Genomic DNA, 26,540 nt, shown 5'->3' with positions numbered 1-26,540 from the left:
TTATAGAAACAAAAAATGACAACCATTTCCTAGGATTAAGACCATTGAAAAAAACCCATTTTCCATTTTAAATAAAGGTGAGGTTTATATTATTTTGAGTTTTGTGTTAAAGACAGTGAATGCAGAAATACATCCAAAAACCCATTTTCCACTTTAAATGAAGTTTACATTATTTTCAGTTTATACCACTTAAGGACAGTGAATGAAGAAGTAAACATTGAAATGGAAAAACAAACAAACAAACAACTCATTTGTACCTGAACAATATTACCTATATATTTTTTCCTCTTAAAAAAGATGTTACCTCTATTCATTCTTAAATAAAATTTGAAAATTAGTATTAGTGCTGCTCTAGAAATAAATACTCTTGAAAATTCTGTCACAGAGCAGTTGGAAGATCCTTTTATGGGGGTAAATTTACCTCTGCAAGGTAAGTCACAAGACTAAACGTAGTATCTGAGAAGGAGTCATGCAGGTATCTACATACTACATTGATCCAGTTAGAACAGTCTCTGGAGTATGCGTGCGTACTGTACAGGCTCATCATGTGAGCCAAGTTGACAAGCGTTGGGCATTTTTCTTCTGCACAAACCTAAAAAAACAACAAAAAAATTTCATTTACTTAATGACATTAAACATAATTTTATATTCAGTGTATTCATAATTTAGATATACACGTTGAAGCATTAACGCATTTTCTCTCAATACAGTAGAGAAGTTAAACAGAAAAGGAGAATGCACAGGGCATCCTTGAGGGAATGATTTTTAGATACTATGGAAAGATGGTTAATATGTCAAGCACTTCCATGAGTGTTAAGTACACAGCTTTCTTTTCAGTCCAGTGTTCTAGAAAAATGTCTTTGGTAAAAACCTAAACGTTTCTGTAAATCCTACGTATCATTCTGTAAAAAGAGTTTTGTCTTATAAAATCCATATAAGGTTCAGAGTACAAGAAACTAAATAGGCAGACTCAACCAGGACACCCTCAGGGAGGTTCAGAGTTGCTGTGCCAACGAAGAAACGCTTTAGTCTCAAGGTGGCTAGGGAATCACACCAAAGCAGTCAGCTGCAGAAGCCTCAACATATGATACAGTAAAAGGACTTCATTGGAGGGCTGATAAAACGCTTGAGCACTGCATCTCCAAAGTTCAGGGAATCAGCTAAGGCCCTAAGGTCCTTGGCCAGTCATTTACAGGCTGGTACAGAGTATACTGACTTTCTTAGCGTTTGCTTGATATGGTGTTACAGTATCTGAAGCAACCAATGTTTGGGAGAATGGGCCAAATGCACCTTCTCTGTTCCCCGAGTCACTGATGAGGATTTTCCTTAACCTCCTCCAAGGATAACTGAACAGTGAAGAACTGGAAAAGGGCCATGTTAGCCTCAGCTATTGAGAAAGGACAGCCGTGATGAGTTCTTTTAGTTCTCCTTTTTTTCATTTTCCTCCCTTATTCTTCCATCTTATTTTCACAAAGTGCCTAGAGCATTTGATAAAACAAGAGTATTACCTTTTAAAATATATATAAACTTTCAACTTTCAGATGACTATAACTGACTTTTACGCTTATTCATCATGCAGACAATATCACTGGATAAGCCCAAGATATGCAGGCGTGTAAGACTCTAGAAACCTAACATGGTACCCTGGAAGTTATTTTATAAAATCATTCAAAGCAGCTGTTTTCACGCATCAGCCTTTTACTCATTTTATGAGACACCAGGAAGAAAAAAGAAAAAGTTGGTTGATATTTCAAAATACTTGTATTTCACTTATATTTCAAGATATAATTATTTGTATTTCAAAATACAGTAATTTTTCACACTATTTTATAAAACCATATAACTTTACAATTTCACAATCTGTTACTCTTCAGCAAAAATTTTTATAGTTTGAGGTGAATTCTTTAATCTTAGCTTGAAGAATGACATTCTGATAGAATTCCTATCTTCTTAAAGAATATTTTTTTGAAAGAATGACTTTTTTAAACCCTAGTTTTTGAAAAGGAAGACATTCTTTGGAATATAGGCTGTGCAATTTTATAGTAAAGCAAGACTAGCTTAATTTTGGAATTTTGGAATTACCAGGTTAAATTATGAGCCACAAAGAGTTTTATAACAAAACTTTTTTAGCATGCTATTTTGCCATAATGAATAGCTAAAAAGGACAATATTTGTTCCAAGTATTGCCTCATTTTGAAATGCTGTGCTCCCCACAGGCACAAAGAGCAGCAGCAGTGATATTTGCATAATGAGGAAGCACATAATGGCAGAAAATCACTCTCAACAGTTGACGTGAGAGAATAATTAAGGAATCAATTTAGTCCACATCCTGCAGGTTGCTGAAAGCCCACAGAGGGAACCTTTGTGTGCCACTCAACAGGAAGAAAACAGACTTCACAGCAGTTTATGACTCACAGAAAGCCATATATTTGATTTCTTAAAAACAAAAGATATTTGGGACATTCCTGTGCTTTGCCTCGGTCATGACAGCACAGGCTTGCAGCTTAAGCGGCTTCCATGGTCTTCTGGGCGCACTGTGCTTCTCACCCGCCCCAGCCCCAAGCAAGCTCCTCATCACACCTCAGCTGCCAATCTCAAATGTTTCCACTTCCCTTGTCAGGGAATGTACGCTTCTTATTTTCTTAAAATGCCCAAATAAGCCAATATTTTTTTCCTTATATTTTCTTTCTTAGTCCTCATGTAGGGAAAAAAAAAAAACCCTCTGTTTACATTTTCCTAATGGTATGTTATCAGAATATTAAAATGAAAGTCATTTTAATAAAATTTTAAAATCACTTTTAGACCTCATTAATGCAGATACACATTGGGTTTTTTAGTGCAAACCATCATTTTCACAACTAAGATGTATTTTCATTAACTATAATGATGGCTTTTCTTTTTAAACACATGCTTTTTAAAATGGTTAAGAATTTCTCCACATCTATTTAGAAATTTAAATAGGGATAGATTCAACAGCATATTTTATTAAATATTTTTGTCATTCATTAAATATTATCCATCAAGATAATGAAAGTGTTCTTACTCTTGTAGCTGTGTATGTGATAACTGGGTTGGTAGTATCTTTTCACTCCATTGGTACCCAGAGATAAATCTGCACTTACCGACATTGAAATGTGGGCCAGGGAGAGGTGGGTGTTTGTTTAGCTTTCTAGAAGCTTGCTCTTTCCAGTTATTGATATACTACCTGCTACCTGAATCTCAGGTTTGAGAAAAGCTGCTTATATAAAAAGCTCTTCTAGAGAATTTTATGTGCTTGTTCCCTTATGTTGCAGACTCCTCTGATTTTTCCCCAGTGATTTAACCAGGTTATTTTACTTATATTACTATTGAGTCACTTCCTCAGTTCACCTAATTTCCTGTTGTATATATATACTACTTGTAAATTTATATGACTCCTTCTTGTAACTGCTTGTATTTTCAGCTTGAAAAGTCTTTTTTCCAAGACTCAATGTGACAAAATAAATACATAAAATCAGTCCAGAATTAAGTTTAAGCAGAAGGCAAAGTAGTTGTGATTTCTTTCTTGTTCTTAAGAGAAAATTACTAAGTATATAAAATTCAAAATAATTTTCTTTTACAATTTGATTGACCTATAAAACTTTTTATACAAAGTTTGTTATTTAAAAATAGCTACATACTTGTTTAAGAAATGTATGATGGGAGGGAAAGAGTCAAATAAGGAAAGAAAAAAGAATGAAGGGAGCAGAGAGAAGATGAAGAGAATGTTAAAAGGCAAACAAAAAGAGAGAACTTTCAGAATCAAAAAATATATTATGCCCTCTTCTTCCTCAGGGACTCTGCACATGTGATTCCTCCTGCTTGGAAAATTTCTGCCCTCTGCCCTGCTTCTGTTTCTCATCCAGGGATCTTATTTTGGTCATTCCTATTCAACCTTCAAAGTCAGCTTAGATATGACTTCCTCGAGGCAGATTTTGGTTTATGTGTCCCTAGAATATTTGCGTGGAGAATCCCACAGACAGAGGAGCCTGGCGGGCTACAGTCCACAGGGTCACAATGAGTTGGACACCACTGAGTGGTTAACAGTTTCACTTTCATTGCAAAGTCACCAGATTCTAGGTGATCACCCCCCGAACTCTAGGCCCCATGGGGCTAAAGGTTCTATCTACTTTGATAATCACTGTATTTCAGCACCTGATCCAGTGCTCAGTACATATCTAGTAGTGAATAAATGAATGACTTGGAAACTGGCAGGTAGAGGATAAAGTAGAGAAACGGAGCAGAAAGACTCAAGACTCAGAGGATAGTTACTCTAAACAAGTAATTTTATTCACTGTCATTTGAGCAATTGTAACTTACATTGTTACTATATTACTCCTTCATATATGCATAAAAATAAAAATTCAGATGCAAAATTCACATAGGAAGTGACAGTAAAAGGATTCTGAAGAGGCTCCCCCTTAAGATAGACTCTGGAGAAATTTCCCTCCAGTGTTATCATTCAGCGTAACATTTGCTTACCTTTGCTATTCGACTCGCTGTTTCTTTGCAAAACTGGGTTGGGCTGTCAAAGTGCTGGATTAAGTGAGGCAGCAAGCAAAGGATGTTAAGAGGAAAGCCTATGAAAAGAAAGCAGAGAGTGACGGGGTTACCGCGCGCGCCGCAGACGGGAGCTTTCCCGCAGATGCTCCCACCGGCGCGGAGGCCGCACTCTCTCTCCTGGGGTGCCTCAGCTTCTAAAAAAGGTGTGTGGTCGTTTTTCTGCTTTTACCAGAAAATTTATGCTACCTCACATATTAAGAAAACTCTGTGGAAAAGCAGAAATCAGTCGACTTCAAAACAAATGATTAGTTTACATTTCACTACATTAAAAAAGCAACAACAAAAAGTTGGTGCAATTCTATTCACATCACCTGACAACTGGGAAGGATCCACCAACGTGTGTTTGGAGACAGAAATGAGTTTACTCAGGAGGTGCACTGTCATTTCCTGCGTGGACACGGAGGTAAAACCCTTAAGGAAGAGCTGTTGAAGGCCTGGGAAGTTATTCCACTTCAGTTTGCTCTGTACGTTTTCAATCTTCTCTCGACTCTCTGATTTATCCAAAGGCAGGTGGATCAGCAGTTTGTTGAGAAGCCTGAGAGCCAGGAGGTATTCATATTCATAATCTGATTCTAACAAAGAGGCTGCTATCCAAAAAATGGTGGCCATCAAGTTGGCGGGCTCAGTAGTGGGCTGCACATCGTACACTGCTTTCTCTCTCAGGGAGGAAAGGCTTCGAGTCCTCGCTAAGCTACTGCTGTGGTTGATCCGTCCATCCATTATATCCAGTGTGTTACTCCGCCGCCGGTCACCTCTTCGGTCACCAATTAAACTTAACCTCAGAGAGTTGCTTCTTGTGTTACTGTTGTATCCCAAATAACTGCTACTACTAATGGGGCTTGTGCTTAGATTGAGTTGTCCAGTGCTTTTCCTGTTAGCTGCAAACTTGTTTCCCATTATAGGGTCATGGTATGAGGTTCTTGAAAGAAAAAAAGGAAAGAAAAAAGATGAATCCATGCACAACTGCTTCTTTTGCTACATTAACTGTACTCTTAAAACAACTGAAAAACAGTAACTGTTTCCAGGAAAAATCATTTTTAAAGTATATCTAACTTAATACCTGAAACTAACACAACTGTAAATCAACTCTACTCCAATAAAATTAAAATATTAAAAAAAATTAAAAGCATATCTGACTTTGCTGACACCAATTTCAGTTCTTTCCTCTCTATTAATAAAAAAATATACAACAGTTGTCTTTTCTACTGTGACTGATTATATCCCGAGTTGGATGAGGTTTGATTTGAAGTGAAAATGCTGCTATAGTTACTGCTGATAATTTTCAGGTCTGGGATTTGGTGAACATTATATCCAAAGCCCAGGCCTCGTTTGTTTCATCTTCACACTCAACAGTCCTGATGTCCCTATTTCTGTCAATTCACACTCCAAAAGAACCAAGCTCAAAAATTTAATTTTGATTTCTCCTTCTCCCTCACATCTAGTTATCATTGATTAAGTACAGAATATTTTCTACATGTGCCAGTGGTATGCAAAATGCTAGGAATATTGAAGTCCATGAAAATTACAGCCTGCTAGTTGCTGTTATTAAAAATATTAAGAGAATACTGTGAGACTCCAAAGGATAGAATGCTTAACACTCCCCTGGTCGCAGTTAGAAATGCTTAACTAGGAGAGGGTACTGAGATGGGACTTGAAGGATAAATCAATTTGGGATTTACAAAGGGGAGAAAGTTTGAAGAGAGGCTTGTCCAGGGAGGAGGACCAATAGGTGGAAAGTGTGAGTCCTAAGGAGCCTGACCTGCTGGGGGGACAATGGGTTGTTGAGTGTGCTGGGAACAGAGCCTGTTACTGGGGCTGAAGCCTAGAAGCACAGCATGAAGGTCTCTGGCCAGATGAAAGGAACAGTATTGCCACTTGCTAGCCCTGTGGCCGTTCTCCCATCCTCACTAAGGCTCATTTCCCCACTGGCAATTCATCTGAATTTGGGGGTATTCCTCTCACTACCAATGTTAGAACAATATAATATTGTGCCTATTTAGCTACTGAAGTTCTGTATACAAATCCACCGGTTGCCTGGTTTATCAATTCTTACTGAGAAAGGGCAGAAAGAAGATCATAATGCTTCATGGTTTCAGCTAAAGTATCAATTGCAGATTCCAACGTGAGAAGCAGCTCAATCACAAATCCCTAGAAAAAAGGGGCAGATTTTAATTAATTATGCTCTGAAAGAAAAAACTATAATGCACATCCTGATGAGATTTTAAAATAGAACAAGTTCCACATTAATATTACAAAATAATTAAACTCTTGAGCAACATGATCTTGTGGATGGATGAAAACGTAGCAAATTAATGTTGTAAATTGATTATAATGGCAACACAACCCACCCAAAATTGCTGGGGCCATAAATCTAGGAGACATCCTTTTTTCTTTCTCTCACATCTAAACTGAATCCATCAGCAAGTCTTGAAAATACGACTTTAAAAATACATCCTGTACCTGACTTCTCTCCTTCCATGGCTTCCTTTAATCCAGCTATCGCCGCTCTGGCCTGGGCTCTTACAAACAGCCTCTTAACTGGCCTCTTTTACCTTTCTAAGGATGCCACAAAGCCACCCCCAGAGTGAATTTTTAAAAAAACAAATCACATCCATCATCCTCCTTTTAAAACTATGTGTAGTTTCCCATCGATTCAGAGTAAAATCCCACCTCTCACCAGAACCTCCCCAGGCCTCATGTGATCTGGGCCTGCTGGAGTCCCCAACCCCATGCACTGTAGCACTCTGGATCGTTTGCTTTTCCTCTGAAGAGCCTATTGCTTCTGCCTCAGGGCCTTTGCACTTGTCCTATTTCCCTCTGCTCTCTGTCCCAGATGATCACAGGGCTCGCTTACTCATTTACACATGTGTTCAAAACTCATCTTCTAGGTGATTATATACCAAAAAACCCCTCTCCCCTTATCATTGCTTAAACTGTCACCCTACCTTATTATTTTCACAGCATTCATCATTAAGTAAAGTTGTTTTATACATTATTGGTGGATTAAAAGGTTTGTTTCCCCAGTGAAATGTGAGCTCCATGCTAAGAACTCTGTGGTGTCCACTACTGTATCTTCAGTATCTAAAACAGCATTAATAACATCATGGGTCTGTACAGACCTATGTTAAGTTCCCTATTGCAGTATTTCATGTAATTTATCTTAAAAAATGAAATTCGGTGTTTTGCTTTACATCTAACTTTAAATTCCTCTTTTACCTTGTAGTCATCACAGAATAATATCCAGGTATGTATGTATAAAGCTGTTTTTATAAGCACCACCTAATTCAATTTGTATGTTATTAAACATAAATTGTCTAACTTTGTTTTTAATTCTCTGCTTCTTAGCATCTGACATCAATAATTCTCTATGACATTAACTTGCTCTACCTGCCATGATTTATGTTTGGAAACAGGTCCCACTGCTCAACACCTGCTGAAAAAAGTGAAAGAACTACCTGGGCATCTTCTCCTGGATCCCCTACAGTTTCTACAAGCCTGGAGAGAACATCAGAAAGCGTAGTTGCAGAGAGAGGCTGCTTTAGGGCCCTGAAAATCTGAAAGGATCTCCCAGCATAGTGTCGAGAAGAACAAGAAAGTGCTGTCTGCAGAGCGACCTCGCTAAGATGATGTTCCAAGTGAATTCCTTCTGTGAAAACAAAGGAAACGAGTAAGTGCTTCTTGTTTTTCAGGATATATATAGGGGTGATGATCATAAGCTAGGAACCATATTAAATTCAGTGCCAGCATAATACCTGGCAAACGGGGCATTAACATTTGCTAACATTTTCCAAGTCAATGCTTTTCCTTTTCATACAATTCTATTTGCACTTCAGATGACTCTTCATTATCATCTCCAGGGAAGTGATCCCTGAGAACAAGGTCTCTCAACGTCACCACTATTATGATTTTGGCAAAGTAACTGTTGTGAGGGCTGTCCTGCGCTGTGCAGTTGTTGTAATGGCGTCTCCAGCCTCTAATCACTGACTTCCCGCCCCCTAACTGCAATAAAAATGTCTCCAGACATTGCAATATGTCCCAAGAAGAATCACCCCTAGCTAAGAACCACCATTTTAGACACGTTTTACTCTAATTTTCAGGATGTGTTCAATTTTAGATCACAGAAGCCCAAACCAGTACAGTCTGTCATCTCTATCAATGTTCCTTCAAAATAATTGTTTCCTGATGAACAATCGTGTTATAATTTTATCATACTATCATATGTCAAACAAAGAACATCAAAGTGGCATTCTTTTTTCAAAGATCTATTTTGGTATATACCACTTTTAAAGTCTTTGTTGAATTTGTTACAGTATTGCTTCTGTTTTTATGCTTTGGTTTTTTGGCCACTAGGCATGTGGAATATTAGCTCCCTGACCAGGGATCAAACCCACATCTCCAGCACTGGAAGGCAAAGTCTTAATCACTGGACCATCAGGAAAGTCCCAAAAGTAGCAGTCTTATTTTCAAGTAGAAATTGTTCTTCAACCAAAACAAATCTGTTTTCACTAATAAGTTAAAAAAGAAAACCTATCTATGACTTTTGAATTTAGACATGTCAATTGTCAATTTTTTGCTGAACATCATCAGAAGTTTTGGCATCACAGTAAAAGTACTTGAAAGTACTTGAAAAAAATATTGTCTGAAACATTTATTAAAAGATACCTGAGCTTGACTGCTTAAAAACAGAAATCACATGTTTCAAAAATGTAGTCAACTGCTCAGCACTCTTTATGCTAGGATTCTTGGCAGAAACATCCTCATGGTTCCAAAGGGGCCCTCTTTTTCTGAAAACAGAGAACAGATATGATTCCCTTGGTTTTTAATTTGATATTAAGTTTTATTCACACTCACTTAAAATGTGCTTTTGCAGTTAGAAAGGATAGTAGTTGAGTAAATCAAACAGCATGTCATACAGTCTACTGCTAGGTTTATATACTACCTGGATTTGCAATGATCTAGAGCAAGTAGCGGAAGATCCAAGTTACATATAATTTCAAAATGTCCCATCGTTACAGTCAAATGCTCTCAGAGGTAGTAGGAAAAGATGGCAAGTTTTGCCAAGTGAGAAGAGTACTGGTTACTGCTTAGATATTAAAGGTCAAAATTTATAGAGGTGACACTTTACTTAGATTGTAAGGCAAAGAAAATAATTTATAAGTTAAAACTACAGGAAAAGTTTAGGACAGAATAATGTCCTTCAATTCTTTCTTTAAAATATCTGTGCATTTACCAGCTTGATTATTCAGGTTTCAGCCCCTTATTACCACAGGCCAAGGTGCCCTGAAAAAAAAAAATGTGGTCACACTGCCTCTAGTCCCTGACACCTCTAATTCATTAAGTACTCTGCTATGAGACTGATTTTCTCAACATATTTATTTAATTGGGCCCTCCTCCACACTCCTCATTCTAGCTCAAAGATTTTCGATAATGTCTCCTTTCTTGAAAGACCTCTGGCCTAGGCTTCATGGTTCTGGTTCTCCAGTTTGAATTCTCCCAAGCTTTCTTATCTAGGAGCCGCTCAACACTGCATTCAAGCTGGATTACTCACCAGCCTTAGTGAGTGAGTAATAGGTATACCTTGTTTTCTCACATCTGTGGTCTTGCTCTTGCTGTGGTATGCTAGCCCCTTCCTCCCCATCTATGTTTCTTCTTTACTTAGAGTGTTTTGCAAAGAGTGGACCATAAGTAAATATTTGATGACTGACTGGTAACGCAGCTAATGAGGGCAGAATATACATTCAGACAATACTGCACTCTCTTTGGGTACTTAGTATTCAGACATGATTAAGGCCCTTCCTCATATATAATCTTGTGTGAGCAAAAGAAGAAAGTCTGGTTGCATCAAATTTTCTAAATATTGCACAAGACAAACCTGTCTTTTCCAAATCAATGACACTTTGGAAAACAAAAATAGGGTTCACTGAAGCTGACAAATGAAACAACGACTTAACAGAGGTTTATGGCTGGAATGGGAAGAGCTGCAAATGTTACCTTGAGGTAATGAATTCCATGAGGGTTTTGACTTTTCCATCCTGCTCTACTGAGATGTCAACCTCGTTGAGGACAGTGGTGTGCAGGTGGGAAATGGCAGCGCTGTTATTTCCTAAGCTGATACTAGAGGAGGTAGAACTTGAGCTGAGCCCTGAGTCGGTCATGGGGGAGGGCTGGTAATCAGGTATAAAATCACTGACACCTGCTGAAAGAGACCATGGGTGTGAATACCCACACGTGAAACCATCTCCCACAATATATAAAGATGAAGCTTTGGGCCCTTACAGATTATGCTGGAGCCGCACAAGCACCAGAGGACATCAAGTGAGTTTTTGAGCAAACACTGCTTTCAGAGCCTCTTATTGAAACTTAATGGTTTGGATTTACTATGCTATCCTATGCTGCCATCTGCTGAACAGTGTTGGAACTGGAAGTTTCCTGATACTTTGGCATATTTCCTCAACATGTGTTAAGGAAATAATTTCTACAGTGTTAGCTGATTTTTAATTTCTTACGTTAAGGGTTCCATACTTTCTGCTTCACTTTACTTAAATAAAGACAATTTTAAAGTCTGTTTGTAATATTTATATTATGCCAATTATTAAATAATTCTAAAGGTTATCACTAATGCCCATATTTATAAAATGGCAAAAGGAGCCTTAAAAACAAACAACAAATACAAACTATGGAATTCTGAATAGAAATGCTTAACTTAAAAAAGGCAGTAAACTTTATTCCATTCATCTTTTAATCATAGTTTAAAAAGGCGACTAAGTTTACTAACAATTGTTTTCTCACTAACTACAGGGTTTTGGGTAAACAACAGGGCTTCCAGTAAGTAACTTTAAAAGGTATTAACCCTGTATCTGACATTATATGATTAGGAAAAAAGTAATCTTATTTCAATTTTTAAACCCAATTATTTTCTGGGTCATTTATTATAAACCTGATGATACTGATGAATGAAATAAATAAGTTAGGGCTATTAGGGAAAAAGAAAATACAATTTGAAAAGTAAAACAAATTCACATCAACAGTGAAATAAATTCTACAGTAAAGTCTCATTAATTTGGACCTCACTACTTAAAAATATATAATTTGGAACTTACTAGACTTCAAGCTGTATAACATTTTAAATGCAATTAATATAACTGAATGAATAAAAAAATTTAAATGTCTTCCTTCGTCAGTTTTTCAGCTCTTGAGAGTAGGAGGAATCTAATACAAGTTCACCATTTTTTTCATAACCAGTGCTCAAATTAAGCCACTCAACATTTTTATGACAAAGACCCTTAAAGGTAATAGAGATTCAAATACTCCCAGTTTAATTCCTTCTTTTATGAATTAATAATGTCACTGGTACCTAAAATAATAAAACTATATTAAAAAGTACTCTCTAGTATCTCAACTTCAGTTGACTTTCTCTAATGCAAGATTAACAAAGTACGGTTCTATTTTCAAACTACTTTTAAAGCAAATACCTGTGAAAGTATAATCTAAGTGTGCAATCTGTTTGACGGTAAGCACCCTGGGCTCGTTAAACTCCTTGTTCCTGAGAAGGACAGAAGCAACAGTTCGGATGTTACTGCTGGATCCCATTACTATTAGCAAGTGCAGAAGCAGGCGTTTGCAATGTTCATACACCTCAGGGTGGCAGTGGTCAAACCCTAAAGAGAGGAGCAGACAGTTGTCATCAGGAAAGGGAAATGATGAGTAGCATTCTTGCTACCAAATGCGTATTTTAAAAAGAAAAGCACAACTTAAATATTTTGTGAAAGATGACATACTACATCAAGTTTTATTATTGGCCTAGAGTTCGTTCACACTTTTACAATATCCTATGGTCCTACTGGACTAGGGTGAATCAAGGCAAGTTTCCAATGTGTTTTATGTCTGAAATTTAGTAATCTCTTAGAAACCATTACTCTGTTACTTAACACTAGATGGACATGAACTTCTAAAGGCAAGCATTTTTTGCGCCTGGAACAAAACAGAAAGTCAGTAGATGTTTGCTTACTGAAGGAAGGAAGTAATATATAATATGTGTACATATCAGGAAAATTTAGGACAAGATGGCTATTTTGACTTGCTTCAGGCAAACAATCTTACAAGCATGAAAAGTATTGCTGAGATGTGATGGATCCCACATGTTTGTCACAGAAGGCACAGTGGAGCTTTAACTGTAATAATTAGACTGTCTAGAATCTAATTATTTTGGGAAACAGTCAGTACCCATTTCAATTTTCCATTTACTCTAAAAGTTCACAGTCCTAAAGGTATATTAATTTTACTCTTGCTACTGTTACAGAATCTTTCCTGCTGGAAGGTGTGTGTATTTTTGTGTGCAGTGGGAGAGACTGTATGAAAGGAACAGGAATAGGTGTAACAGACCTGTCTGTGGTTAAAAGACAGGCTAGGAATAACACCCCTCTAGACCATGAGAATCCCAGTAAAAAGTGTCATGGAAACAACATACAAAAATAAGAACAGAAAAATGAAAAAAAAAAAAAAAAAGAACAGAAATATGTAGAAACTTTCTTAAAACCATACCACTTTTCCCACTGAGGAAAACTATGAAGGTTCCCCAAAATACTAGAAATAGATCTACTATATGATCCAGCAATTCCACTCCTGGGGGGTATACATCCAAAGAAAACAAAAACACTAGGAACGATATATGCAACCCCGTGTTCACAGCAGCATTATTTACAACAGCCATTTAAAAGGAATGAAATAACGCCATTCGCAGCAACAGGGATGAACCTGGAGGGCATTACGCTTAGTGACAGAGGCCAGAGAGAAAAAGACAAGTGCTGTGTGTTATCACTTATATGTGAAATCTAAAAAATAAAACAGACTACTGAATACAGCAAAACAGAAGCTGACTAACTGACAGAAAGAACATACTAGTAATAGTGGGAAGAGATGGGGTGGGGAATTAAAAGAGACACAGCTACTGTGTATAAAGTAAGTAAGTTACACGGATATATCATACAGCACAGGGACTCTAGCTGATATTTTATAATAACTATAAATGCTGTAGAATCTATAAAAGTTTTAAATCATTATTTGTACATTATTTGAAACTCATATTTTAAATCAACTACACCTCAATAAAGATAAATGAATAAAATGCAACCTATAAAAAGCAAACATACCATATACTGCCTTTCAGTGATCACAGAAATACACAATGAAAGAAATACCAAATATTTATTACCTATAAAAATTGCATGAAGAAGAAGATGGAGGTAGCTTCCCCATTCCACCTTCACACTGTGATCAATGATGAGATCCGTCAAAAGGATCACGGCTATGTTACACCTATGACAAACAAGAGCCTTATTAATGTTCCACTAGAGCAAACCTAGAGAAAATCTTATGCAAATTACTCTAAGATTTAATACTGTATTTTATGGAAAAATACAATTTCTCAAGAAAAAAAAAAGAAGAAAAGAAATACAGCTGAGGAAACTGTTCAGTGATAGTTTTACACACAGCCTATCCGCTAAGGGCTCCTCCAAGTCAAGGGCCATGTTTTCTCCATCTTCAACCCTAAGACCTGGTGCACTGCTTGCCACATAGTCGGTGTTCGGTACATGTTTGGTACATTTATACATTTTGAAAGAATGCAGTCACTGTTCTACTGTGATTTTCGCTAAGCAGGAAATCAGCTTAACTCAAAATAAGAGTGCCTACCACTGTAAAATAGTATTTTTCAGATGTAATAACTGGGTCCCAGAAAGGTCAAGTAACTATGCCAGACACCCAGAAAAGCAGCAGCAGCAGAATTAGATTTAATACTATTCATTGTAGACAGTGAGAAGTCTGGGTTTTTAGATCGCTTAAAATCTAAATACACATTGAGAATTTGTGGTAGTATCAAAGGAAAGAAGGTTGCTTGTGTTCCGTGTTGTCAGATAGCATAGAGACAGCTGAAAGTATTAAGCAGCGGGTTGGCTCGTATGAAATAGTAGTGACGCTGAGGTCCACCTGTGAAGAGGTAATCCAGGTGATGACGTTTCAGGCAAGTAATCCACCAGTGGCGACCAGCAGCCTCCAGCTGGTGGGAAGGGCAGTGGCTCTCCTTGATTACGCTCCATCACTTTCAGTCGCCAATTAGAATAAAGTGGCATTGAGTCACCTATCAAAATAAAATGATCTCATTGTCTACACCATCTATTTTCTGCCAACATAAGCAAACTCTAGAAAGACACCAACTACTTATAGCACTGGAAAGTGATAAAAAAGAAAATTTCCCACTATTTTGACAGATGTTTGCTAGGTAGACCTGGGTACCAATATTATCAGAGAGAGAAAAAGATATATCAATTCAAATTCCTTTATTTTAAATCAAAGCAAAACTACATGAGCACCTCATCATGATTTCACAACTGATTGATGTCCAAGCTATGAGACCACATTATAGATAAAGCTGCCTTGTGTCAAGGGCCTCTGGTAAGTTACTCAGTTCAGATTTCTGGAGATAGGGCCGATTTAACCCATCTTCAATGGAAATCTGCTCTACTGCAGTGGGGCCGCAGGGCACAGTAAAAAAGGCCGTCAGGACATGTGAGTTCTGTGTGACGTGGGTAAGTCACTTCACCTCTCTGGGCCTCAGTTCCACCGTGTGCAAAATGAGGAGAGCGGACCAGATCATCTTCAGGGTCCCTTGCAGTCTGAAGGCTTGTGCCTCCATTTCACCCTACCTTAGTGTTAAAATGAGACTCAGACAGAGTGCTCATTTTGCAACTGCAAGGGAGAATGTTCAATAAAACCTGAGTCCCACCAAAGATCAAACCTGTTCAAAACAGCAGCCTGTTGCCTATGTGTCTGTTCTGTGATTCTTTCTATGATGCTTCTTGAGAACCAATTCTTATGTTCCTTTTGATCAACCTACAGGGAACCTGTGCTTTTAAAATGTATTTCCCCCACTTAATGTTGCTTCTTAAAGTCAAGACATCTCAGATTATGTTGGAACACCACTAGTGGCAGTTAAATACTCTTCTTAAAAACAATTTACTGGAAGAATACTTAACATAATAATAATGTTAATAGTTAACATTACTATAATGATAGTACACCTGACCATCATAGTTATTAAAAACAGAAACAAAAAAACACATTTGGAATGTATTACTTTTTTCTTCTTCATAAGATCCTCCAGAGCTGCTACTGTATCGAGATTCTAGTCTGTGATGTTGACGATTTAAATGACTGTTTAGTCCACTGTAGATGTCTAGGTGCACATAGCTGTGGGAATGACCACTGAAGTTAGTCATAGTTCATGGCAAAACAGTATTTGTACTTTATGTTTCAACTTCTATGCTTAAAAAAAGAACACAGCACACAAATTACTAACTAAAGTTTACTGTGATATATTTTAATTTCCACATTACAATTCAAAAGCTTAAGCTTTGAAGTCAGTTATTTCTGCCTGAAGTTTTTCTTAAACTGTTGTGATAATAATGTTCTGGTGAAACCTATTCCATATAAAACAGACAAGAGTAAAATATCCATTTAGAAAAGTTAAAAAAAAAGTAGCAACACAAAAAGTGACTCACCATACTCCACCTATTCATTGGTGCATATTAAAAAATCTAGCATGCAAGTGTCTTTAATGTGAAAAATTTCCAGCATGGAAATATATTTCTTCACTAGAATATTAACACCATTCCAATGCAGAAATTATTGTTTATTCTGATGATAATCAGTATACGTCAAACTGAAAGAGTAATGAAGAACAGAGAAGTACTTACCTCTCTTCAATACTCTCTTTTATGGGCTTATTATCAGGATTGCCATCCGTGGGAGCAACCATTGTATTGCTACTAGAAGTAGTTCCTGTCATCAGAAATAAAACAGTATCAATGAATGTAACGCTTAGGACAGCTCAATAAGAACAAGAGATTTCATACTACAGATGTCAAAACTCCACTAAAATGAGACGAAAAGTGAAAGTTGCTCAGTCATGTCTGACTCTTCGCAACCCATGAACTATACAAGTCCATGGAATTCTCCAGGCCAGAATACTGGAGTGGGTAGCCTTTCCCTTCTCTAGGGGATCGTCCCAACCCAGGGATCGAACCCAGGTCTCCAGAATTGCAGGCAGATTCTTAACCAACTGAGCCATAAGGGAAGCCCAAATGAGACAAAGGTGATTTTTAAAAAGGAATGTACTCTTAAAGACCAACAGAGTAAAGAGTCAACAGCAACAAAGTTAGGGATGCTGGAAAACAAATGGACACGAAGTAATTAAATGTTAAAAGAGCTGAATCCAGAGCTGTTAGTGGAGGAAACAAGAAACCTCTGTATCTACATTGTTAAACCTCCAAGAGACTTAGGAATCAGTAGCAAGAGAGGACCTCGGGAAGCAGGGGTTGAAGCAGATGCTGAAAATGGCAACAGTTGAAAATCTATTTCAGAAGTAGCTGGGCCCCAAGAGCTACCCCTCTACCTCTTGTAACTGGGTAACTGTCTCTGCTCACTTGAAGTCTTCTCTGATGACAATAAATCAGAGGATTTCTAGACTAGGACACACCATACACAGGTGAAGGAGGAAGTACTTTACTGAGGATAAGGGAACTAAGTGGACATATACATACATGTGTAATGAGAAGACATATCTCCCTGCAACCTTCTTATACCATTGGGCTATCAGAAGGCTGGAAGACTGCAAGTGTGTGTATCTATGGATTATATGTATCGGTACACACACATACACACACCCCTACATCTTCTACTCTAGGCAGAGGATTGGAAGAATTTTCTCTGGGGAATCTGATTAGTACAAGAGAAAAGACCAATGGACACTTACATCGATGAAATCATTGTATAAAAAAGGACATCAACAAGTTCCATATATACCTACAGACCATCCAATCAACTCTTTAATATGCCACTGTTTATGAAAAGACAGATCTACAGTTGGTAGGCTTTTGAAGAAAACTTTTACTAAGACAAATCAAAACAAAGAAACAGCAATATAAAGAAAATAGGAACTTTCCCAGGTAGAAAGCTTTATCAAATATAGAAGATGATAGTCCAACTGTGAAACATGAATAGGATGCCCCTAAAAATTTTTTAATTAATAAACTCTCTTTGGAATTAAAAACATTTTAGCAGATAAAAAATTCAATGGAAGCATTATTAGAAATCTCGTAGAAAGTATAACAAAAAGATGAAACCAGATGACAAAGGTAAATTATAAAACATAGTATGAAAGATCTCTAACTATTATTAACATCACAAAAGCATTTAATATAAACTGAGTGACAAAGAATTTCATATAAATTTAATCTACAACAGTCCAGATATTATATCAATTTTCAATGGATGTAGTTTCAACTCAAAATATTATAATATGGATATACATAAAAGTAAATACACTCACATGATTGAATACTATGTATAATATATGCTCAAATAATTACAATATGAAATTACACAGTAATTTCAATACGTGAGCAATTCTGATATTTACATATTAATTATATCCATTTATAAGAGCATCTGTTGTAAATGGACAAAATGGATATATTCCAGTTCTGAATAGGTATGTAAATGTTCCCTTTATCACATTACAAATCCTTACATTGTCAAACCTTTCTACTCATATGATGATTTACAAAGTTCTATCAAGTTAATTACATCCATGACTTATGTTTGCGTGTTTTCTCTATGACGTTTAAAGCAAACGCATGCTAAAATGAACAGTTGTGGAAAGCTTCTTTTTTGATACAAAGTAATCAGTTTTAAATGACTTCTCACCTGAGGTGACAGAGGGGATTTTATAGCTGGAAGTGATGCGGTAATAAGGGGGGTTATCCATGTGAGTGACTCCTGAACTGACAGGGTCGGTCAGCTGTAGTTCACTCACCAGTTCTTCAAGCAACTGCATTGTTTTGTCTCTACCTAAATATACAATAACTTTCTTCACCTGTCACAAAAAAAATCATTTGGAGAAGAAAAGGCACAATTTTTATCACACAAACTTGTCTTGAGACAAATTTTATCAGATAAGTTCAGCTTTAAGTAGTAGATGAATAAGCACAATCTAAATGTGAATAGACACTGATCAGCAATTAGACATTAATCAGCTTTATAAGTAAGTACTCTTCCCTTCAGCCCTCAATATCATATCGAATTAGGATGACCTAGATATATTGCTTAATGGTGTCCATAAAGTCATCACTCCCTTTAGTTATTTTTAGAAAAGCAAAAGATAATTGCCTTTTTATAAATCAGTTTCTTTTTCAATGGAAAATGAAGTGAAAGTCACTTAGTTGTGCTCAACTCTTTGCGACCCCCATGGACTATGCAGTCCATATTATCAGGGTTGATCTCCCTTTAGATTGACTGGTTTGATCCATCTTACTTGATCCATCCTACTTGATCAAAAAGTATGTTTCAGTAGTATGTATTATTGACATAGGCTGATCAATTAGTATGCGATCTTTCTTTTTTCTCCCTATTTAAACCTTAGTACTTAAAATGTGGTCCTCGTAGAACATGCATTATTATCTGGAGCTTTCAGAAAATACAGAGTCTCTGGCCCCACCCCCAACTCCAGAATGAGAATGAGAACAAGATCCCCAGCTGATTCACGCTGCATTCAGATGTGTGAGAAGCTGTTTTACATCACCCTGGAAAAGTCTTAAAACATGCTTTAACACATCACACCAGAAATCTGATAATGGTTCTCTGATAATTGACCTCCTACACAGCTCCAGAACTATCCAACCTGCTATACTTGCTAATTCTTTGTTCTCAAGTTCAGTCTCCTCTGATCACATCAGGTACATTTCAGCCTCTGTGTCTTTGCTCTGACTCAGGACCTCTGAGATGATACTCATGACTCTAATCCTGTCAAGTCCCCACTTGACACACCAGCCACACACCCCCCAACTCCAGCTGCAGGGCCTGTCAAGAAGCTTTCCTGGACTTGTCATCAACAGCTCTGGGTTGGAATTCCAGCTCTACAGAGATAGACCTAAATAGCTATGTGACTTTGAGCTATGTCACTCTTCTTGCTACCTTACTTGATTCATTTGTAAAACTGCAGTCATCTTACCAAATTCACAGATTTCTTCCAGAAATTAAGTAATGTAAATGAAGTGCTTGTACTATGCCTGGCCTATAAGTAGTGCTTAAGAAGTGATAATTAAGAAATTATTATTATTATCATGAAAAACAGCTCTTTTAAAATTTCTGGCAAATGGCAATTCCCTGAATTTCATCTAAAAGTGAAAGTGTTAGTCACTCAGTTGTGTCCAACTCTTTGTGACCCCATGGACTGTAGCCCACCTCTGTCCATGGAATTCTCCAGACAGGAATACTGGAGTGGACTGCCATGCCCTTCCCCAGGGGATCTTCCCGACCCAGGATTGAACCTGGGTCTCCCGCACTGCAGGCAGATTCTTTACCATCTGAGCTACCAGGCAAGCCTAGGAATTTCATCTTGGCTTCTTGGAATTACAACATCATGCCTGTTTCTAGTGCCAGTGCCAATTCAGTCATTCATTCATCCAATTAAAGGGGAACTTCCTGTGTATCAGGCACTAGTCTAGGCTCTGACAAGAAGGCAATGAACTAAATAAACAAAGATTCCTGCTCATTTTTTTTTTTTTCTTTTTGTTGCTGTGCACAGGTAATCAGTTACAGGTCAGGATCTTAGTTCCCTGACCAGGGACTGAACCCAGGCCATAGCAGTGAAAACACCAGTTCTAATCACTGGATTGCCAGGGAATTCTCAGATTCCTGCTCTTAAGAGCTCAAAATCTACTGGACTGATTGAGGCAAACATAATGAGGCAAAGAAATAGAATATAGGGTGAGTTCAATGATAAAGTGTTAGGAAAACCAATGAAACGGGGAAAGAAAAAGAAGAGTATATGTGTGGGGGCAGGGCATTTGCAGATTTGAACAAGATGACCAGCAATGGTATCAGTGAGAACAGCCATTTGAGGAAACATCTTAAGAAGGTACAGAAATGAGCAACTGACTGTTTGGGGAGAGAGGAAAGTAAATGGCAAGGTCCCTGGGTGGGATGCCTGAGTGAGAGCCGGGCAGCAGAGGGTTCAGCATGGTTCAGGGGCAGGGGGCTTGAGGGGGACTGTTAGGACATGTGGTCAGACAGCTAATGTGGGATCATGTTTTGTACTACACACCCACCTTTCTCCAAGTGCTTCTCAATGCAGATCATTGTGACATGCCTTCAGAACAAAGCTTTCAGTCATCAGGTTAACCCAGGAGATGATGGGTAAAGCAAGGCTACTCAATGGTTCATTTCAAGGAGGATCCATAAGCACGTTTAGAGCAACTCTGCAGAGCTAGTGTTCTGTGGAGCATCCTTTAAGGAGACGCCACTCCGTGTCTACCAGTTATATCTACATACACACACGTCTGTGTGCATGCGTGTATATTCAGTTCAACCTTTGTGTTTGATAGTTCCATATTGTTCTCTTGAGCAGATTTAAGTACTGTTCTTTCTTCAGAAGATAAAGACTGTTCATGTTTCACTGTGTATCTCTTATCATGATTTTCCCTGCTTCCAGAAGCCTTTAGGGCATGATTCTGAACCCAGAATCACTTCTCATCATGCTCTAATATGCCAATGTCAGCTGCTGATAGGAAAAACTATTAACATGTCTCCACGTTCATATTACTTTCTGTCCAATATCATCTCTAATTCTCTCAGACAGTGGTGGTTCCAAAGTTATCCACCCTCAGGACTCTGCAATTGTCCTCCGTAGCCCTTACCATGACCGTACATTACTAACCTACTGATTTATTCATCAAATAAATTAGGTGTGGGTTCAAAGAATAAAATCTGTAGCATCCATCAGATTATAATGCCCAGAACATAGAAGAGCACTTGGCCTGTAGTAAAGCCAGGTAATATTTGTTAAATGAATCAATGAATAAATCCATGTGCTATTTCCTGATTGTCCCCCTCCAGGCCCCTGCTTTGCGTCCGCTGTTCTACTGCTGCCCAGATTCTGACATCACAAGACACCAGGTAAATATGCATATACATATATGAAAGTGAATGAACTTGAACACATACGTAAGGCAAGAGGCTTGGTTCACTATTTACTCCACAAATGCTGATCAAAAAGTGCAATATTATTTTCAGGTTTTTCGGCCAGCCATCTGCGAGTGTGGTCCACACGTTCTCCACCTCCGACCACGCCAGCTCGTCACCATACTAGATACAGGAAACACGGCACACGTACTTCAGTAGCACTTTAGTAACAGCCATCCATTCAAACCAAACTCAACATCGTGAAAGATCAGAAAATAATGCTTTGACAAACAGCTTTAATCTTCTCCACACTGTAGAGAAATAATTTCTTTCAAAAAACCTAAATACAAATATCATCAATCACATATGATTTTAGCTCCACTCCCAAAAAGTATATCTGATATGAAGCTTTTTTTTTTTTTTTTTGAAGAAAGGAACTTATTTATAACACATACTTGTTTGGATTATCTAATCTCTTTGTCTATTTCTAACCTGTTTATGCCTCCTAACTCGGTAACTCTGTGCAGGAACCACAAATACAAAACCTATTACCTTTGCGGTCATGTACATGAGATTATTCAAAACCATGGCAGTGGCTTGTGGGGATCCCCAGCCTTCTCCTCGTAGCCAGCGCCTGCTAGTCACCATCAGCTCTCGGTCTTTTAAGGAATCCTCTTCATCTTCATCATGTCGCCTCGCTGTGGGCAAGGGTTTCAGATCCACCAGCTCGATGTTGTTCATCCACGGTAACAGGTAATGCAACATCACCTGTCTCCCAGCAGGGTGAGCTGTCTGAATTCTCTGGCTTATCTCTGTGGTTAAGGACAAGTCAGAGAGGGAACAACTGATGTAACTGTGCTTTCCTTTGATTTGTAATGAATTTAAACGTAACTTTTTAATTCTGAAAAAGAAACAAGCCAGATTTTATTCACCACATTTAAGAATTATTTATGAGCATTGTTTCTCCTTTTAAGAAATCTGACCTTGATGACATCATAAAGAAAAGGAAACAGCGAACATACACCACATACTTACCTTTATATAAAATATCTCTGGTAGTGAAGAATGTTTGCACACTACTGGTGAGTCTGTAAATGGTGTCACTGCTATGAAAATAGTGTAGTGGCTCCTCAAAAAAATTAAAAATAGAACTACAATAGGAGTTAGACATCCCACTGCTGACTATAGATCCAAAAGAACTGAAAGCAGGGTCTTGAAGACCTAGCTCATAGCAGCACTATTTACAATGGCCAAGAAGTGGAACCAATCCAAATGTTCATTGCTAGACAAATGGATAAACAATATGTGTGTTCTGACACACATACACATAATAGAATACTCTGTAGCTTTACAAAGAATGGAAATCCTGTTACTTGCTACAACATAAAAGGATCACCTTTGAGGACATTATGCTAAGTGAAAATAGCTAATCATAAAACCAAATACTGTAAGCTTCCACTTTTATAAGGTATCCAATATAATCAAGTTCAGAGAAACAGAAAGCACAGTGGTAGTTAACAGGGGCTGGGGGAAGTTCAGGAAAAGGGGAGTTTACTGTTGAGTAGGTATAAAGTTTCACTTCTGCAGGATGAAAAATTGCAGGAGATCTGCTTCACAACAATATAAATACACTTAACACTACTGAACTGTACAGTTAAAATGATTAATGGATAAATTTTACTACATGTGCTTCTTAACAAATAAAAAAACATAAGATAAAGACAATCTTTATACATGGATTAAAGTGACCCACGAAAAACCTCACATATTTCAGTTCTATCTAGGGGAGACTCCTGTGAAGTGCTTATTACTTTTACATTCATCTCATATAGTGCTCATGATAAACTTGGTGAGGTGGATATTTCGAGTAACATGTGCAAGGTCAGAAAATGATCAAGTGGCAGAGGATTCAAATACAAGGTTGATTCCAAAGTCCGTGAGTTTTTATATACTGTTTACTTTCCATAAATCACTTTAAGTAAAAACCTTCTCTCCTCAAGTCCCCCTTTGCCCACTGCATCTTATACTTACAACTTCAGAACTGGGTCTGAATTCCAGTTCTACCACATATACACAGATTGACCTAGGACCAACTACCAACCTTTGATCCTCAACTTACTATTCTCGAAGAAGGTAACAAAAGTAGTTGTGTCACGGAGTTAAAGTGCAAACTCAACACGGTGCCAACAATCTGCTCGGTCCAGTGCCTTGCACACATTATTATGCCTTGCACACATTTATGCTCAGTTACAACTTTTTAGAAGAACCCCTTCTTTTTTTAAAGTAATTCATTTATTTTAACTGGAGAATAATTACTTTACAATATTGTGGTGGTTTTTATCATATATTGACATGAATCACAGGTGTACACGTGTCCCCCCATCTTGAAACCCCTCCCACCACCCTCCCCACCCCACCCTTCTGGGTTGTCCCAGAGCACCGGCTTCTTTGAGTGCCCTGCTTCATGCATCGAACTTACACTGGTCATCTATTTCACATACAGTAATATACATGTTTCAATGCTATTCTCTCAAATCGTCCCACCCTCACCTTCTCCCCCAGAGTCCAAAAGTCTGTTTTTTACATCTGTGTCTCTTCTGCTGCCCTGCACATAGGACTGTCGTTACCGTCTAAAAGAACCCCTTCTGTTAACAGGTCAATATTATTACCAAAAGTATGAAATACGAGACCTGAAGCTCTGAATGAAGAGATCCTGGCTGAGGGATTTTAAGTATATATGGGAGCCAAGGCCATGGCAGCACCCACTGCCATCCTGACCAATTCCATGACCTCTGAGATACCAAGGACTCCTCTCTTTTCTGTGCTGAAGCCTCCAGGAAAAGCCCAGGAGCTTCCGAGAAAAGCCTAGCAGCAGGAGAATTAGTGGAGACAGCGGTTACTTATCTGCTTCCCAGTGACGCTAGTGGTGAAGAACCCACCTGCCAAGGCAGGAGACTCAAGAGACTCAGGTTTGATCCCCGAGTCAGGGGAGATCCCCTGGAGAAGGACATGGCAACCACTGCAGTATTCTTGCCTAGAAAATTTCATGGACAGAGGAGCCTGGAGGGCTACAGTGTGTAGGGCTGTAAAGAGTCAGACACAACTGAAATACTTAGCACGCATGTGGTTACGACTTTGCACTGATGACCATCCACGTCCATCCTGAAAGGGATGTCGAGACTGGAAGTTGGGAAGAAGGAAGAGGCGTGATTGCTGCTATTTACCAGTGCAAACCTGTGTGCTGCTTTAAACACTGAATGTTAGGAGAATTTAAGCTGTTAATTTTCCCCCAATCAGATCAGTTAGGGGTGGGACTCAAATTATCTCCACTGCTAAAATAGGCACTGTGGAAAGATGGGCCAAGAAGGTGGAGGCCTCTGTGCCTTGAACCTGAATCAAACACTTCAGAGCCCTGGTATCTCCTGCATACCAATTCTGGTGCATTTGCAGCACTAAGATTAGAACAAGATCTTATTGAAGATGAAGAGCAGAAAAACTAGCGAAGAGTCTTTTGTATTATAACTAATAAAACTTTTCAGTTAAAGGATTTATAAGCACTATGGAGGCACCTGCAATAGTGTGTTCATCAACCAGAAGGCTCAAGCTGGACGAACTCCCTAATTATCTTAAATCTGAGTCCTGGGAAACCCATATATGTATAGGACATCTTGCTTGACACACAGTCCAAGCTTTAGAAACTCAAGGCAGGAATGTTTGCTGGACCCAAGGAAAGGAAACTGGACCAGGAAGCAAGGTGGGTTCCTGGCTGTAGTTCTGCTTAAGGCAGTGCAGTATCTTCCTCTATGATTAGAAGTCTTACTTAAAGAGAGAAACCTGTATCCTTATCCCTGCCCATTTATATTATTAAAAACAGACCAATATACAAGATAAACCACAAACTAGAGGATTCAGGAAGTTTTATGTCTACTAAAGGAATATTTTCAAATTGCCTGTAAAGCCCCCTCCTACTTCTTTTTTTTTTTTTTGGCTAGTGTGAGGTGGAGAAGAGAGGTCAAGGTTAGAATCCCTTTAGAGATCTTTAATAAGCAATCTCAGTATCATGGTAGATCAGTATTAAAGAGTTCATATTAAAGGGAAAAACCTCTCTTATATAAAGACATGTTTTGTTTTAATTCAACCTCAAATTTCATAGCTTTACATTTACTAAAAGTAGTTTTTTTTTTAATTTAATTTTTTTTTATTAGTTGGAGGCTAATTACTTCACAACATTTCAGTGGGTTTTGTCATATATTGATATGAATCAGCCATAGATTTACACGTATTCCCCATCCCGATCCCCCCTCCTAAAAGTAGTTTTTTCAAAATGGTTGGTGAAGAAAAACTACTAACCAGTTGAACAATCATACCTGAGAATATGGCGAGAGTTAGCTCAGGATACGCCCTTGCTAATTCTTCGGACAGCTGATAGTAGGAAACGGAATACAGATGCGGCAGAGGGGACAGCTGGCTGAGAACTCCATCTGTTCTCTGGACCTCCAGCTTGTGAGCATAGCGAAACATCTTCGGTTCCAGGATCTACAGGAATGTAATCCATCCATTTAAGATTTTGTGGGTCCTCTAAATTTCAGCTATAATTAAAAACATAGAATTTTCTCCCAAGAAACATTATAGTTTCAAAATTATAGAGTTGTATGCGTTGTAAAGTTTCTTGGATGCTAATTTCTAATTCCAGAAATGTTCGCAAAAGGTCTCTAATTCTTGTTCTTTGTAATTCCAAATGAATACTAGAACAGTGTTATAAGGATCAATTTATCTTTCTTTCTAGCACTTGGGGAAAAAAAAAGTATCAGTCCCAACTTGACAAGCTCTGTAATTCTTTACAAGACTTTAACATTCCTTGTGTTGAATGTCAGTAACATAGTTTGAAAATAACTTCAGCAACTCAATATACAATTACTTGAAGATTTACCACTTTTCCAATT

General features: G+C 38.0%; 1 protein-coding gene across 9 annotated transcripts in view; it reads right to left on the bottom strand.

Annotated features, from left to right (window-relative positions):
* Window positions 1-26,540, bottom strand: part of FRYL (FRY like transcription coactivator) — a 253,065-nt gene that overhangs the window by 36,287 nt on the left and 190,238 nt on the right. For 7 of the 9 annotated variants that reach the window (XM_043906825.1, XM_043906824.1, XM_043906827.1 and 4 more), the window contains 16 exons: window positions 25,965-26,133; window positions 22,150-22,409; window positions 21,640-21,780; window positions 18,343-18,511; window positions 16,332-16,416; window positions 15,713-15,825; window positions 14,566-14,716; window positions 13,793-13,896; window positions 12,054-12,239; window positions 10,573-10,777; window positions 9,244-9,365; window positions 8,037-8,227; window positions 6,635-6,729; window positions 4,893-5,500; window positions 4,501-4,598; window positions 422-592 (listed from right to left, as the gene is read on the bottom strand). In XM_043906825.1, the coding sequence (XP_043762760.1) occupies window positions 422-592; window positions 4,501-4,598; window positions 4,893-5,500; window positions 6,635-6,729; window positions 8,037-8,227; window positions 9,244-9,365; window positions 10,573-10,777; window positions 12,054-12,239; window positions 13,793-13,896; window positions 14,566-14,716; window positions 15,713-15,825; window positions 16,332-16,416; window positions 18,343-18,511; window positions 21,640-21,780; window positions 22,150-22,409; window positions 25,965-26,133 (2,868 nt within the window). The remainder of the gene's footprint in view (window positions 1-421; window positions 593-4,500; window positions 4,599-4,892; window positions 5,501-6,634; window positions 6,730-8,036; window positions 8,228-9,243; window positions 9,366-10,572; window positions 10,778-12,053; window positions 12,240-13,792; window positions 13,897-14,565; window positions 14,717-15,712; window positions 15,826-16,331; window positions 16,417-18,342; window positions 18,512-21,639; window positions 21,781-22,149; window positions 22,410-25,964; window positions 26,134-26,540) is intronic. The other 2 variants (XM_043906820.1, XM_043906828.1) reach the window with 1 other exon arrangement.

Source organism: Cervus elaphus, chromosome 6 (genome assembly GCF_910594005.1).
Source record: "Cervus elaphus chromosome 6, mCerEla1.1, whole genome shotgun sequence".
In the NCBI taxonomy this organism is placed as follows: domain Eukaryota; kingdom Metazoa; phylum Chordata; class Mammalia; order Artiodactyla; family Cervidae; genus Cervus; species Cervus elaphus.
This window is presented reverse-complemented; position numbering and strand designations above follow the sequence as displayed.